The sequence below is a fragment of the Sinohyriopsis cumingii genome, chromosome 11 (assembly GCF_028554795.1).
Source record: "Sinohyriopsis cumingii isolate HCF-2022 chromosome 11, ASM2855479v2, whole genome shotgun sequence".
NCBI classification, from domain to species: domain Eukaryota; kingdom Metazoa; phylum Mollusca; class Bivalvia; order Unionida; family Unionidae; genus Sinohyriopsis; species Sinohyriopsis cumingii.
This window is the reverse complement of record NC_142971.1, coordinates 56,106,003-56,122,187: the sequence shown is the minus strand read 5'-3', so window position 1 is coordinate 56,122,187 and position 16,185 is coordinate 56,106,003. Positions and strand designations below refer to the sequence as shown.

Sequence of the window (16,185 nt, the reverse complement as noted above, 5' to 3'; positions counted from 1 at the left end):
ATAGTGTATACATATAATATTGAGTTTGACTCCGAAGACATTGTATTATAGTGTATACATGTAATCTTGAGTCTGACTTCCAAGTCATTGTATTATAGTGTATACATATAATATTGAGTTTGACTCCAAAGACATTGTATTATAGTGTATACGTGTAATCTTGAGTCTCTTCGAAGACACTGCATTATAGTGTATACATATAATCTTGAGTTTGACTTTGAATACATTGTATTATAGTGTATACATGTAATATTGAGTTTGACTCCGAAGACATTGTATTATAGTGTGTACATATAATTTTTAGTCTGACTTTGAAGTCATCTTGAGTCTGACTGCAAAGACATTGTATTATAGTGTATACGTGTAATCTTGAGTTTGACTTCGAAGACATTGTATTATAGTGTATACGTGTAATCTTGAGTTTGACTTCGAAGACATTGTATTATAGTGTATACATGTAATCTTGAGTCTGTCATCGAAGACATTGTTTTATAGTGTATACATATAATCTTGAGTTTGACTTAGAATACATTGTATTATATAGTGTATACATGTAATCTTGAGTCTGTTTTCAATGGCATTGTATTATAGTGTATACACGTAATATTGAGTCTGACTCCGAAAACATTGTATTATAGTGTACAGTATATATATAATCTTCAGTCTGACTTCGAAGACATTGTATTATAGTTTATACATATAATCTTCATTCTGCCTTTGAAGACATTTTATTATAGTGTATACATGTAATCTTGAGTTTGACTTTGAAGACATTGTATTATAGTGTATATTCGTAATCTTGAGGCGGTCTGACTTACAATGTGTACATTGACATATATATGTATTACTAAAACTGATACCATTATTAGAATAATCAGTTAAACATATCAAAGTACTAATTGATTATTGATACAGAAGTTTGGTAATTGGTGTTATAGGAAGCCTTTATTTCTTCCAAAAGGAGAGAAATACAGATAGTGACTGTCAGTGTGATCAATATTATTCAGCAGTATGACATGGGAATAAAAGTAATCATGACCCCAACCCCACAATAACATTGTTACAATCAGTGTATCAAGCTTGGAAGGGGGAAGGGGGCATAAAAGTCTTTGAAACCATGTGGTTCTGGATCATTCATATATTTCCTACTTGTTAAACGTCTAATGCGTTGCTTTGAGTAACTTTGTCTTCCTATCCTAAAGATTGTTCTTGGTGAAACCCGGCAACTTTGAAGTTTTTGGGAAGATTTTCCAAATCTGTCTTCTTTCAAGCTTTTTCATTTTATAGGATTGTAATACTCTTTGACTTTGGTTAGAATATCTTTATCTTTAATTAATTTTGAAATTATTTTATTAATCATGATATCTATTTTCTAAATAGCAAATGTAGCTTGTCAGTTTCTTCCCCCCTTTTCTAACCATTTCACTCTGGATTGAATAATGCTTCTCAGTTGTTAGACTTTAATGTTCCAAATTATAAAGTCTATAGAACCATTCTCGAAAGACTGTTGTACAAGTTCTTTTCCCAGTTTTAATATACATTTCTTTTTATATGAAGCATGTGAAATGTTGTTATTTTTATAAATTTCCATCAGACACTAAAAGATAGCGTAAGTGTCTAGGATGGGCAGTTTCTGAAGGAGGTTGTCTTTGTAAGGCAGACAGTTTCATGCACCTATTTTTGGTTCTTCTGTAAGCTTTTTTTTCTTCAGGGGTGAAGCTGTATTTTATTCCAGGATGGAGCTGTATGTTATTTCAGGTTGGAGCTCTGTTTTATTCCAGGATGGAATTGTATTTTAACCCACTGGAAAGTTTAATTTACTGCAGGTTATGATCTCGTCCTTGTAATAATTGTTGTATTCTGTTGTTTTTTTTCAGGAGATCAAGCTGAGCCTGGCATCAAACAGAGCCAGACTCAGAACTCGGTCACAGTCAGCATCCTCAAATGACAGCAGCTCAGGAGGTACGAGTACATGTTATTACGTATACCATTGGGTCTTGTTACAATAAATTAGTTTACTCCTATTTATTGCATAGCATTATTCATGTTCAACAGTTTTACCTTTGGGGGAGGGAAATAGGAATCCAATTCTCAGCGGCAAATTATTAACAAATTATGCATTAATTCTAAATTGGAATTTCAGGTTTTTGTGAGGACTTTTCTCAACAAGTAAAACGCATTCACTTTCATGACAAAATGCGCCTTCGCTTTCATGACAAAATGCGCCTTCACTTTCATGACAAGATTTCTTCAGATTGAGATGTTAAATGAATCCGATTCACAGGACAAATTACATCGTGTTTTTCCTCCGTCTTGAGAGACCATCATATTTTCAAATCTCATGTTATGTCCCATCTTGTGAGACTGTCATATTTTCAAATTTCATCATGTTATGTCCCATCTTGTGAGACTGTCATATTTTTAAATCTCGTCATGTTATGCCCCATCTTGAGAGACCACCATATTTTCAAATCTCATCATGTTATGTCCCATCTTGAGAGACCATCATATTTTCAAATTTCATCATGTTATGTCCCATCTTGTGAGACCATCATATTTTGATAGAAGGGGATAATGAGAAAATGTTCCAGAGAGAAGCATCAATCCTTAGTCCACATTAGATATCAAACTGCATGTGAAAGCTCCCTAAATTTATGCACGTTACACATGCATATAAATTGTATGTAGTGTCACATGCATATGAAAGCTCATGACATGTTACTCATGCATGTATGAAAGCTTATGAAATATATGCATGTGTTACACATGCATATAGATACATATGAAAGCTCATGAAATGTATGCTTGTGTTACACATGCATATTGATACATATGAAAGCTCATGAAATGTATACCTGTGTTACACATGCTTATGAATACATATGAAAGCTCATGATATGTATACATGTGTTACACATGCATGTTGATACATATGAAAGCTCATGAAATGTATGCATGTGTTACACATGCATGTGAATACATATGAAAGCTCATGAAATGTATGCATGTGTTACACATGCATGTTGATACATATGAAAGCTCATGAATTGTATGCTTGTGTTACACATGCATGTTGATACATATGAAAGCTCATGAAATGTATGCATATGTTACACATGCATGTGCATGCATTTGAAAGCTCATGAATGTATGTACATGTCACACATCCATATGAATGCTTATGAAGTGTAAACATGTTACACATGTACATGTTATATATCCATATGAAAGCTCATGAAATGTATGAACACATTACACATGCATATGAAAATTGATGAAATGTATGTGTATGTTACACATGCATGTAAAAACTCATGAAATATGTGCAGGTGCTACAAGTACACGTTACAGCTCATTAAATGTATGCACATGTTACACGTGTATATGAAAGTGCATGAATGTATGCACATGATGTATTTGTTACACATGCATGTGATGCTGAGGAAATGCAGATGTTAAACATGCTTGAATAAACTTGGAAGTATGTGAATGCAGCATCACAATTTAATGACTAGTTTGTATTTTAAGGAATATGTCTCTCGTGTATTTATATGACTATTTGGAATATGCTGAAAATAAATGATAGCTTTAATGGATGCACCTGCACCTAGTGTAAACTGATATAGGTACTTTGTCAAGAACTGATGATGTTATTAGAAGACATGCACATTAATACTGGGAAAAGAATTTTAGAAAAGACATTTGAGCCATTTTTAAGAAAGACAAGTCTATGATAAAAAGATATTTGAGACTTGTTTGAGACTTAATTCTGTGATAGGAGGGCATGTTTCCACAGTTCTAGTGGAATGCTTGGTAAAACTTTGCAAGTTGCCACCTTTCATTTGACTTAACCTGCCAGAATCACTAGATGATAACTTTTTATTAGTATTTGCAGGGATTAGCTTACAGATGTTAACTGTTATGGCACTTGTATGTAAATTTATGGCATGATACAGGATGTCAGTTTCTAAACATGTAATAACATTAGTCCTGTCCACTTACGTTGAAGAACTGCATTAAATATTTGTGGATAGAAGGTAACTGTTATTGAAGTAAATCAACAGACTCCAAGTGTAATGCTTGAGAATCTCAGCTTTAGATTATATCTGGGAAAGGATTTTATTATCCAGATTTTGATCTAAATGTAAGATAAGAATTCTTTATTTCAGACTACATAGTCCATACATCTAATTGAAATATAGATTTAAAAGTATTTCACACATAAAAGATCATAGATATCTTATGTACAAAGTATACAGACACATCTACCCCAATGGATTGCGTCAGGTATTGTTAAAAAAGAAATTATATGGCACATTTAATGAGTAATTTGTTCCTTCTACTTATAACATGAGAATTTAATCGAATGTCATAGTTCCAGCGAGATTTCAAGATAAAGTTCTTAATATTAGATATTCTTGTCGTCATTGAGAACACATGCTTTCTCATTATTTCATCAAAACTGAATACGTTATAATTTACAAACATATTAGAGACATTGTTCCATCTTGGAAGGCCTAATAGAAAATGAAGTCTATTATTATAACCAGTAACTAGTTTTCTTTTCATGCATTCACTTAAGTTTGTGCACAGAGGAGTACAATACATTGTGCAGCAACAAGATTTGAATAATCTAATTTTGATATTCAACGAACAATTCCAAAATTTAAATAGAAGCAAGTTTGTTTGAGTACACTGAAATCTGTAATGTCTCACCCTATCTTCATCGTCTGACCGATTGCATTTTAAAATATGACCCAAAAATGTACAAGTGGTGATGTACATAAGAGCATGGCCATTATGATGTACAGGGGAAGGAGATGGTATTTTGTAAGAAGTTGTCTGAAAGACCATGCATACTGATTTTTGTGTATTATAGATGATAACATTATCTAATGCATATTGTTCAGATATCTGTAATAATTTCCTTAAACCTGTGATAGAAGGACTTATTAATGACATCTCAGCAAAACTAAAATTGTTAAGAAATGACATTTGTTGTCAAATGTAAGCCTAGTTTACAATTTGACTCGTTTATGAATATATTAAATAACAAAGGGGAAAGAACAACTCCCAAGCCTCAACCCATCATTTATATGGAAAGAGCTGGATACTGCACTTCCCCAACACACATGGTACCACTGTTTGCCATACCAGTTAACTATGTAGACAGGGATTTGAATATCAAGCAAGTTTTTAAAGAGTATCCAATGATTGACTCTATCAGATGCCTTACTAGCATCTGAAAGTATGCAAACAATGGCCTGCCATGTTCTACATAATAGCTGACAGTTTCCTTAAAGACGCATAAATCTGTTGAATGTTGCTTTTTGAAATGAAACTGATTATCGGTGATTGTGACCTCACATTTTTGTAGTATGATGCATTCAAATATTTTTGAAATAATAGTTGTAAGAGCTATAGGTCTATAGTTATTTTGCCAGATTACCAGTTTTGCTTTCTATTAGACATAATTAGTGATATAATTGTAATTTTTTGTGAAATCATCTGGAACAAAGTTATGTACAAACAAACAGTTAAATAAAATCATCAAAATTACATGAATTTAAAATGTTCCACATATAAAAAAAATCTGATCTTGGATATTTACCTCCCTTTTGTCTTGCTGTTGTGCATTGTATTTCAGATAGTGTGATTACATCAATAGGATTAGAGTGGGTATTCAGTGCTGATAGAACACACTTATTTGGATCATTTTAACATTTTTGAGTAAGTCTTCAAAATGATTTTTCCACACGTTGCATATGTTATTTTAACCATGGGTCCCATAAATGCAAATAGGTAGCCTGTAAGAAATTGTCATAGTATTTTATTTAACTTGCTTCGAGAATTCACATTAGTCAAAATTGTCAAATTTTTGGGCTAGCGAGTCTGCTCTGTTTTAATTCTTCCTTACATAATCTGAGAGCATACTTAAATTGTGCTCTTGTTTGGCCTATTTTGTTACTTAGATGGCCATGATGAGGTTTGTCGTTATCATGCCACATAAGGTAAGCATATTATGCTAAGCCATGCCGTTCTTTGACAGTCATTCCAGTCTGGTATAACCTGGTGACCAAGTTTGGGATTAGTCAAGTTTTACAGGAGTTGGTCAAGTTTTTACTATCTGTTTATAATCCATTAATCATATGCACTTTGATTAGTACATTTGTGATGTACGTGTATCATATTTAAATAATGCCCATTTTTAAGACTGAAGGAATATTGGACGTTTAAAGTTAGATGGGAATAAGAAAATGATGTTGATTTAATAGTTAGGAAAGTAGAGAAAAATACATACATTTAGACGCGTTTCACTATTCATGCTGGGAGTCTAGGGGACATAACTTTTACATGTAAAAAGATAATTTCTTTCAAAATTTATAGTTACCTCCCATGGACTGTTCAAGATTCACATGCAAAATGGATAACATCCTCAGCATTTATTTGCTTAATTTTGTTTTAGCTGATCTGTTGAGTGAAGTTGGGTTAAAGAATATAGGAAGGACATGGACAGTCTTCATGGCTATTGATTTTAATTCAGAGATATTAGAAGAAACATGTGCAAAAATGCAATATATTGCTTTTTCCCTTCAGATTGTAATATTACTTTTTCTTTTGAAGTTGTACAATTGCCTTTTCTCTCAGTTTTAAATTGTGACTATCTATGCAAGAATATGGTGTTACATTTATCAGTTCCTTGCACAGGAATCTCATGTTTTGACAGACTTTGCAACTTTCAATTTCTAAACATCTGGTAATGATCAATCACTGTTAACTCCCACCCCTTTTCTGTTTAATATAAAACTCTTTGAACAAAGAATATCCAGTCGAAAGGAACTTTTGGATTGATCAGTTTTTTATTTAAATATATTTAGATGAAATTAGAGCTCTGCTTTTCAAGGTGATGAACAGTGAAAACCTCAAAAGGCTAACTTTATATGTGAAATTTACTGAAAACAAAAATACAAAAAGTCCCAAAAATCATGACCATAAGGTCAAAGTTCATTTATTTCAATGCAGGATTTAATTATTAGATTGCCAGGTCAAGTTTTATGTTGCTGTCATAAGACTGGGTTCCTTAATAGTGGTTTATCTTTCTCACTGTCTTTGTCAATTTCCTTATAACTTCACTGTGTATATGTGTGCATGTGTGTGTGTGTGAGAGAGAGATTGAGATCAAAAACAAAATACTAGCACAGGAATTTTCATGCCCTTTCTCTCTCTCTCTCTCTCTCTCACTTTTTCTTCTTATTGATTCATATCGTTAAGCTTAAAGCTGCGAATGTGTGTGTGATATGGGCCCTTTTGATCTATAACCTGGAAGCCCTTTTGACCTATAACCTGGAAGCAGTTATGAAATTCTTGCACATGACGATTATGCTTGCATGAAATCGCTTTTAGTCATGGAATCTTATGGGGGATGCCCTAGTATGTTGCCTTTGATTATTTTACTTAAATTTTATCTGCAAGAGCCAGAACTATGCTGTCTACATTTGTCCTGGTAACACAGTCTATATTAAAAAAAACCCAGTAACAATTATGAATCCCATTATTTTGGTCGAAGAGAAATGCTGTACTTTGCAAATAAGTAGACTGCATTGTATGAGGATCAGATTCAGACAAGTAGATAGATAGCATTTATTTAGGTATGTAAATTTTCTACACAAGTGTCCCAGATCATTACTAGGCTTCTTCTAATCATGTCCTTGAGTCATTAAAATTAAATATTCACAGTGACTATTTTGCAGTAACTACTACTGCTACTACTATGACTTTTACTACTACCACTACTACTATAACTACTACTACTACTACAGCTACTACTTCATAATGTTTTGTTAACCATTTTACTCATAGTGGTTTCGCTGTTCACACCATTTGTAATTTACACATGTAAGAAAGAATAACAATTTAAATTTTGGCACTGAATCAGAGTTTTGACCTACCTGATGTATTTCTTTGTATCATTTTTCTGTTTATACACATGTACATTCAGAGAATAATGCTGTATGTTAACCATAGTTTTAAATATAAAAACGTACATGAACCTAAGTTCGGTCTGATATCAAGTTTCAGTTGTGTACAAGCTACAGTGAGTTTCAGTTGCATCTACCATGTACAAGCTACAGATTGCACTGGACACCCGCTAATCTTATAGAGGAAAATCATAAGTCTTTCAGCTGTTGAAACTAATCATAGCTAAAATGTATGAAAGGCAGATAAAAAATTATGTACTCTGTGATATTATATAGGTAGTAATAAGGAGGGGGAACCTCACTGTTTATCATGGCAACAGGTAAATATAATAAAGATATGCAGCATATGTGGATGGGCGTTATTGGTATGTCTCTTTGGTGCTGGGTCCATAAACATGATTAGAAATGCTTTTCTAGATATACCATATTTATTGTAATAGCCATATACTCTGCCCCCCCCCCTTTTTATGTAGAACAAAACTCACAATTTAAAAAAAAATTCACTGAGCCCAAGTTTTTTAATCCCATCATATCTTTGGGTACGGAAGTTACTAAAATATGCCCAGAATATCATGAGTTGTGAGAAGGTCTATTGAAGTACACATGACATCACTGTATTGCTGTCAATGTCAACACCACCACAGATAAAAGCATTTAAATAGGTACAGCCAGCTGAGGGGGCTAACTTTGTACATGCATGTACATTGGCTATACACTCTTTAACACATTAACCCCTGGTGACGAGTTTAGAGTTTACGTGGCAGGAGGTAGTAGCCTACTGCAGAGCTCTGTAGCGTCAAGGTCATGTTGATAAACTAAAGTGGGTGATATTATAGAAAGGTAGACAGATATAGCTCTACAATGATACCAAATAATCTGGAAGTTCTAGTTGCACTACAAAATACAGGGAAAAACCTCATTTTTTGGACCCGATTTTTTTCCACCCAAAATTCACCTGTGGTTGGAATCCAATTTTTTGTCTGGATTTTAGACCTTTTTGTCTCAGATCTAAGGCAGACTGGAATGAACTGCAAACAGACAGATGAACCTTTGCAAAAAGTTGGATAAGATGGGCATTTGAAATAAAGAGTGGTCTCGATAAGAAAATAATGGGTCCGTTAAGCAAAAAAAAAAATAGAACTCCGCAACTTTTACTATTCTGCTCATGTACGAGCGAAATGGCCAATGAAAAATGACATTTCTAACACAACTAGGCATTATGTTATTGGAAAATCACCTGGAAGTTCATTTATTAGGATTTATTCAGAAATAGCTTTCAAAATGTGTTTCCTACTCGAATTTCAGATGAAAATAACAAAAACCTCCAGGGGTTAATGTGTTAAGGTTTTGTGTGTATCTGTGATTGTTTGGAACACTATCTAGATACTGTTAAACCTGGATCATGAAACTTGGTTTGTTTAATTAAACAAATGTTATTGTCACAATAGGATACAGTGGGATTGGGTACAAGTTCTAACAACTTGATGGAACCATTTCCCTACATGATACAAGTATTAAAACATCACAACATAATAATGATAAAAAATGATGAGAGAGAGAGAGAGAGAGAGAGAGAGATGTTTCTTTGTAACAGAGAGGGAGACAATGACAATAATCACAATCTGAGCAATCTGATTTGAGTAATTTATTGAAATTGTCCTGTAGTGGTTATATATTTGCATACATGATGTAAAATTCCATATAAATCTAAGCTAATAGTTGCATATGATGTTGAAAGTAATTTTTTGATCAGTGCAGTTGTTGACTGTACTTGGGACAGAACATGAAGGAAAGCATGGTGGTTTCGATCCCAAATGCAGGAACAATAAGGGGTTTTTATTTTTCAAGCTCTTTTCAATTTGATGATTGTATGCATTCCACACACTTAGAGCAAAGGGTCAGTGACCAGTATTTCCACATTTTACTGACCTAGGTAATGTTTCTGCTTTAACTTGTGGCCAGACAACTTTTGTAACTTGTTTATATACTGTTGTACCTAGTTTTTTAAATGGAAGGGGATGCATTTTGATGACTTAGAGTCACCATCACAAAATAAGGTCAATGTTACCTATTTTTCATGTTTTGAAGGTGGGCTATTTGGTTGTTTTAAGCTTGTTTCTCAAGCTCTGGTATACTAAGTTTTCTTACTAAGTAATTGCATCTAATGTGGTTATTTATATCGATACAAGAAAGGAAGGCAGTGACCTTTGTTTCACATTTTACTTGCATTAATTAAGTTTTTGCATTCTACACTGTTGATTCCCACCAATGTTCAGATGATAAATATTGTTGTAATCTATTTATAAAGCAGTTAATGTTGAAATAGCAGCTCACTGATTGAAAATCCACTTGGGCATAACCTTGAAACATTCAGATTCGTTTAGCCGATAAGGAGTATTTTTATGGTGTTGTTATGTAGATCTCTGGAATAGGAATTTGTCTAAAATGCATTATGAAATATGAAAGTTGGTGGAAATTGAGACAATTGCATCAGGTGGTTCCTTAGTTCGAAACAAACTGTGTTGAGTTAACAGTGAGGACATGGATGAAAAACCCTTGCATCTTACTCAACCCAGGTAATAACTGCTTGAAAATAAAATTCCTGAGCTTTGTTGGTGAATGGATACACCTTGAAATGTTCTATCTACATTCTTATTGTAAAAGAGGGGTCCTGTGTAGTAGTGTGTTCTAAAGCTTGAATTTCACTACAATTAATACAGATCTAGTCTATTATGGCCACTGTTACTAGATGAAGACAAAACTGTCAATGACTTCATTTAAAAAACTGCTCGTATCTGCTAAAATTTGACAGAAAGAACCTATATAGGAAGTCTTAATGTTAAACAAAAATAGAACCACCATTCAACATGACGTCGACCACACCAGTGTTGTAGTGGTTAGAGCGGTTGCCTCGGATGCGGGAGGTTGTGGGTTTGATCCCTGGCCGAGTCATACCATAGACTTACAAAAATGGTACTAACAGCTGCCTCGCTTGGCACTCAGCATTAAGAGGTTAGTGTTAGGACTGGTCGGCCTTGTGTCAGGATAATGTGACTGGGTGGGGCATCATGCTACATGCCTGCGGCATGATGCCCCAGTGCTAGACATCACTAAAACCTGTCATACTGCAGACATCGTAGTGATATGACTGAAAAATTGTTAAAGCTACGTTAAAGATCCAAATCAGACAAACACACACTCAATTCTGGAAGTTATCGAAAGTTTTAACCAAAATTATGCTGATTACATGTAATTGAAACAACAGGAAACTGGTTTTTCTCCCATCCGCTGTCTAGTCTTACTGAACAGTTGGCAGCATGTACATGCCATTCCTCATTCGGCCTGCGATTGTTTCATTTGTCTTTTACCTCGCATTTTGACAGAATTTGGCCTGCGATTGTTTCATTTGCTGTATGTCTTTTACCTCGCATTTTGACAGAATTCGGCTTGCATGATGCTTCTTTCTTTAATATATATAAAGTAGTTTCTTTGATTCATTGGATTGTTTTGATATTGTTTTCAACTACAGAGGGACTGATTGTTTATTTTTCTGGTTACCCCACTAGCTTAAAAAATATTTCTGATGTGTAGAAATAATATATATATATATATATATATATATATATAATACAAAATGAAAGAATATTTGAGGTTAGAGGGAGAAAAAACAGGTTCCAAAGAAAGTTGGAACTCCTTGGAAAATTAAATGAGGTGTCCCTTGTATGTTCATTGTGATAAATACAAGCAGGATTACTCCTGGACATGCACAGTGATATAATGTTTTTGTAGGATCTAGAAAACCTTTTTGAAAAAAAAATTCACTGGCTCATAAACTTTTGGTGTTTCTTTAAATTAAAATGCTAATTGTGAAAGGTTCTGTGAATGACTGTTTCTCATGGGCAAATAATGTAGTTTTAAATAAAATTGTTATCATTATCAGTAAATCAATCTGATGTGTAATATTGTGTGCTACAGCTAATTCTCATCAGCTTTTTTTTCTTTTTAGCAGTGCCACTTTTTACTGTGAAAATAATAGATATTTTAAGAAAAGAACTAATGAAAAAATCCCACTAAACATTCCTTAAGCAGAGAGGTGAAAATATACTGTTTAATTGGAACAGGTACTTCCTTCCTCTCTGATAGCCATATATTTTATTGATTGTTTTCATGTTTAATGATTTTGTACAGGCAGTAAACTAAGCTATGCCATGTGTACATGTTGCAGGGTTATGTACTTTATACATTTTAAATTAGCATTAAATTGCCATGTGTGTATGTTGCAGGGTTATGTACTTTATACATTTTAAATTAGCATTAAATTGCCATGTGTACATGTTGCAGGGTTATGTACTTTATACATTTTAAATTAGCATTAAATTGCCATGTGTGCATGTTGCAGGGTTATGTACTTTATACATTTTAAATTAGCATTAAATTGCCATGTGTGCATGTTGCAGGGTTATGTACTTTATACATTTTAAATTAGCATTAAATTGCCATGTGTACATGTTGCAGGGTTATGTACTTTATACATTTTAAATTAGCATTAAATTGCCATGTGTACATGTTGCAGGGTTATGTACTTTATACATTTTAAATTAGCATTAAATTGCCCAGATTGTGTTGATGTGCTGTTAAACTCCATACATACATACATACATACATACATACATACATACATACATACATACATAGATACAGACATACATGTACTGAAAAAAACATCAGACTTTGATTACTAGGTTTTGGTTACTGATTCAATTTTTTGAGTGCTTATACTTTGGCCAGATAAAAAAATATGTTGGTTACATTGTACAAAAATTAAGACTGTAAGTCGGTACAATCTTGCTTTTATTGTTTTTTGTTTGTTGTTTATTTGGTCAGGACAGATTTAGACAAAACATTAAGTGAAAAATATGCACCAGTTGCTTCCTGAGCCTAATTTTGATTATCGTTACATCCCTTTGTTATTTTATTTTACAAATGTCTTTTCTTCTTTTTTTTTTTTTACAAATTTTTTTCTTTAATTTTTACGCCCAATAAATGTAGATTCAGAAGGAAAAAAAACAGTTAGGTAACTAAAACCATTCTTTTTTTATTTGTCCATTTATGAATTACAGGTAATTTTCTTTTTACAACTGCTATTGTGTAATTTGGTTGGTTGTTTTTTAATGGCATTTTGATCACTTTGGCTGGTATACTCTGTGATTTGGTTGGTTTGTTTTTAAATGCACTTTGAATTCTTGGTGTATTCATAGATAACAATCTTACTTGGTCTATTAACATTAAACATGTTACAAAAAAGTTTAATTCTTATCTTTGGCTACTGAGGAAAATCAAAACATAACATTCTTCTTCAGTATGTGGTCATCTTTTATCAGATTTATATTCAACTATATCTGGACTACTGTAATGTAATTTGGGGTACTGCCTCTATTTATATTCAGCTATATCTGGACTACTGTAATGTAATTTGGGGTACTGCCTCTATTTATATTCAGCTATATCTGGACTACTGTAATGTAATTTGGGGTACTGCCTCTATTTATATTCAGCTATATCTGGACTACTGTAATGTAATTTGGGGTACTGCCTCTATTTATATTCAGCTATATCTGGACTACTGTAATGTAATTTGGGGTAATACCTCTAATTCAAACATAACAAACCTTTTAAGACTCCAAAAGAGGGCTTGGCATTTAAATTCTAGATCAGTGTATAGACAGTTTTCAGGATGCAATGAATAATATAAAGGTTTTAACAATACATGAAAGAATATTTCTTAGAAAGGCCAAATTGATGTATAAAGTATCCAGAAAAGCCATTCCTGTCTATCTAAGCAATATCTTACACCAAAGAGATGCTGATGGTACTCCAAATTTAAGGTCCATAAGAAGTAAAAATTACATTATACCAAGGCCAAAGAAGGAATTGTTTAAAAAAAGTTTTCAATATACTGGTCCACTGGTATGGAACAACATTCCCAGTGACATAAGGCAGACTCCTAGCATTTCTTCTTTTCATAATCAGTATCTTAAATGGATGAAATCTTTAGAAAATTAAGCAGTTCTGGTACAAAAAATGCTGCCTGCTTTTCTGTAATTTTGCATCATTTGCATAGTTGAATTTTTCAATGCAGGATGATATTTTATGTTTTTAATATGTTTGTTTTCACAGATGCCTTTGCATGTGTTCCAGACTTGATACTTTGAATTTTAAAATTAATTATTTAGTGTCAAGCCAGACTCTTTCATGTTGTATATACTGTATATATTGTACGTAATAGATGGAAGGTCTCAGGGTAGATTAGTTCTGTAACGAATTGAGTTACCTTCTCTAAATAAATTTATTATTATTATTATTATTATTTTATTATTATAACTCTTTATTATCATACTCTGTAATTTGGTTGGTTGGTTTTTAAAGGCACTTTAAACTCTTTATTAGTATACTGTGTAATTTGTTTGGTTGAAGTTTAATGGCACTATGACCACTTCTCTTGGTATACTGTATAATTTGGTTGTTTGGTTTTTAAAGCCACTTTGGACTCTGTATTTAGCATACTATGTAATTTGTTTGGTTGGTTTTTAAAGCCACCTTTGAACTATTTTATTAGAATACTCTGTAATTTGGTTGGCTGGTTTTTAAAGGCACTTTGAACTCTAAATTAGTGTACTCTGTAATTTGGTTGGTTTTTAAAGGCACTTTGAACTCTTTATTAGCATACTCCATAATTTGGTTGGTTGGTTTTTAAAGGCACTTTGAACTCTAAATGAGTGTACTCTGTAATTTGGTTGGTTGGTTTTTAAAGGCACTTTGAACTCTTTATTAGCGTACTCCGTAATTTGGTTGGTTGGTTTTTAAAGGCACTTTGAACTCTTTATTAGCGTACTCCGTAATTTGGTTGGTTGGTTTTTAAAGGCACTTTGAACTCTTTATTAGCGTACTCCATAATTTGGTTAGTTGGTTTTTAAAGGCACTTTGAACTCTTTATTAGCGTACTCCGTAATTTGGTTGGTTGGTTTTTAAAGTCACTTTGAACTCTTTATTAGCGTACTCCATAATTTGGTTGGTTGGTTTTTCAAGGCACTTTGAACTCTTAATTAGCATACTCTGTATCTAAATACAAGTATATAACGTCTTCATGTTTAACAGACTTTGTAAATTTAAGACAGACATGTCTCTCAGCTAGAAGTTGGATTGTCCTGAATAGGAGCTTGCATTGTCTTGACAATATATAAATCAAATAAGAATTTTAGTCCTTGTACTAGTAAAGGCTGAGACAAGCCAGTTTGCTCAAGTCATGTAATATAGGTCCTTGGTTAATTTTCTTTAAAAAAATTTTTTTTTTTTTAAAACTGGTCAGTAATTACCTCCTACTTCAATTTTTTGTACTGTGCATTTTATTTCCCAGTGCTTTGAAAACCATGGATCTTAATACAACAAGTAATGTTGATTTGGGACTAAGTAAATTATTTTGTACATGTTTCAAATGATGAATTTGAAGGGATCTTTTCATTTTGAATTACACACAGATAATTCATTTCCAATTTTTCTTACATAATTAGGTTTTTATACTTTGTTGTAGCTCTGTTCCTTGTAATTCATTATCCTATTAAGGCATTCAGTTCCATATTTTCATGTATAAAGTTATTGCATTAACCGGACAAACATTTAGCTCCATTGGTCAAGATATGGTTGTCCTTCCATAAAATTTGCTTTGGGCTGAAAAATATTCTTGTAATATTGCACATATTGTATGGTGTGCTGTATACTTGTATCTAAATTCTTGTAATATTGCACATATTGTATGGTGTGCTGTATACTTGCTATCTAAATTCTTGTAATATTGCACATATTGTATGGTGTGCTGTATACTTGTATCTAAATTCTTGTAATATTGCACATATTGTATGGTGTGCTGTATACTTGTTATCTAAATTCTTGTAATATTGCACATATTTTATGGTGTGCTGTATACTTGTATCTAAATTCTTGTGATATTGCACATATTGTGTGGTGTGCTGTATACTTGTATCTAAATTCTTGGAAGTTCTCATGCTTTAACTGGGGTATGGAAATAGAAGTTGACTTTAATTAAATGGGAGGCCTAACTAGGGTATGGAAATGGTAGTTGACTTAAATTAAATGGGAGACCAAACAGGGTTTGTAAATTGAAGTTGACTTTAATTAAATGGGAGGCCTA

At 32.9% G+C, this 16,185-nt stretch overlaps 1 protein-coding gene and 1 long non-coding RNA gene across 4 annotated transcripts in view; one reads left to right on the top strand and one right to left on the bottom strand.

The window, feature by feature from the left end:
• The window catches only part of LOC149788497 (S-adenosylhomocysteine hydrolase-like protein 1), a 193,808-nt gene that overhangs the window by 51,157 nt on the left and 126,466 nt on the right, over positions 1–16,185 (top strand). For both annotated transcript variants that reach the window (XM_089974499.1, XM_089974501.1), the window contains exon 2: positions 1,878–1,962. In XM_089974499.1, the coding sequence (XP_089830625.1) occupies positions 1,878–1,962 (85 nt within the window). The remainder of the gene's footprint in view (positions 1–1,877; positions 1,963–16,185) is intronic.
• Positions 1–16,185, bottom strand: part of LOC149788498 (uncharacterized) — a 67,869-nt gene that overhangs the window by 44,725 nt on the left and 6,959 nt on the right. The gene's annotated exons all lie outside the window — the stretch shown is intronic.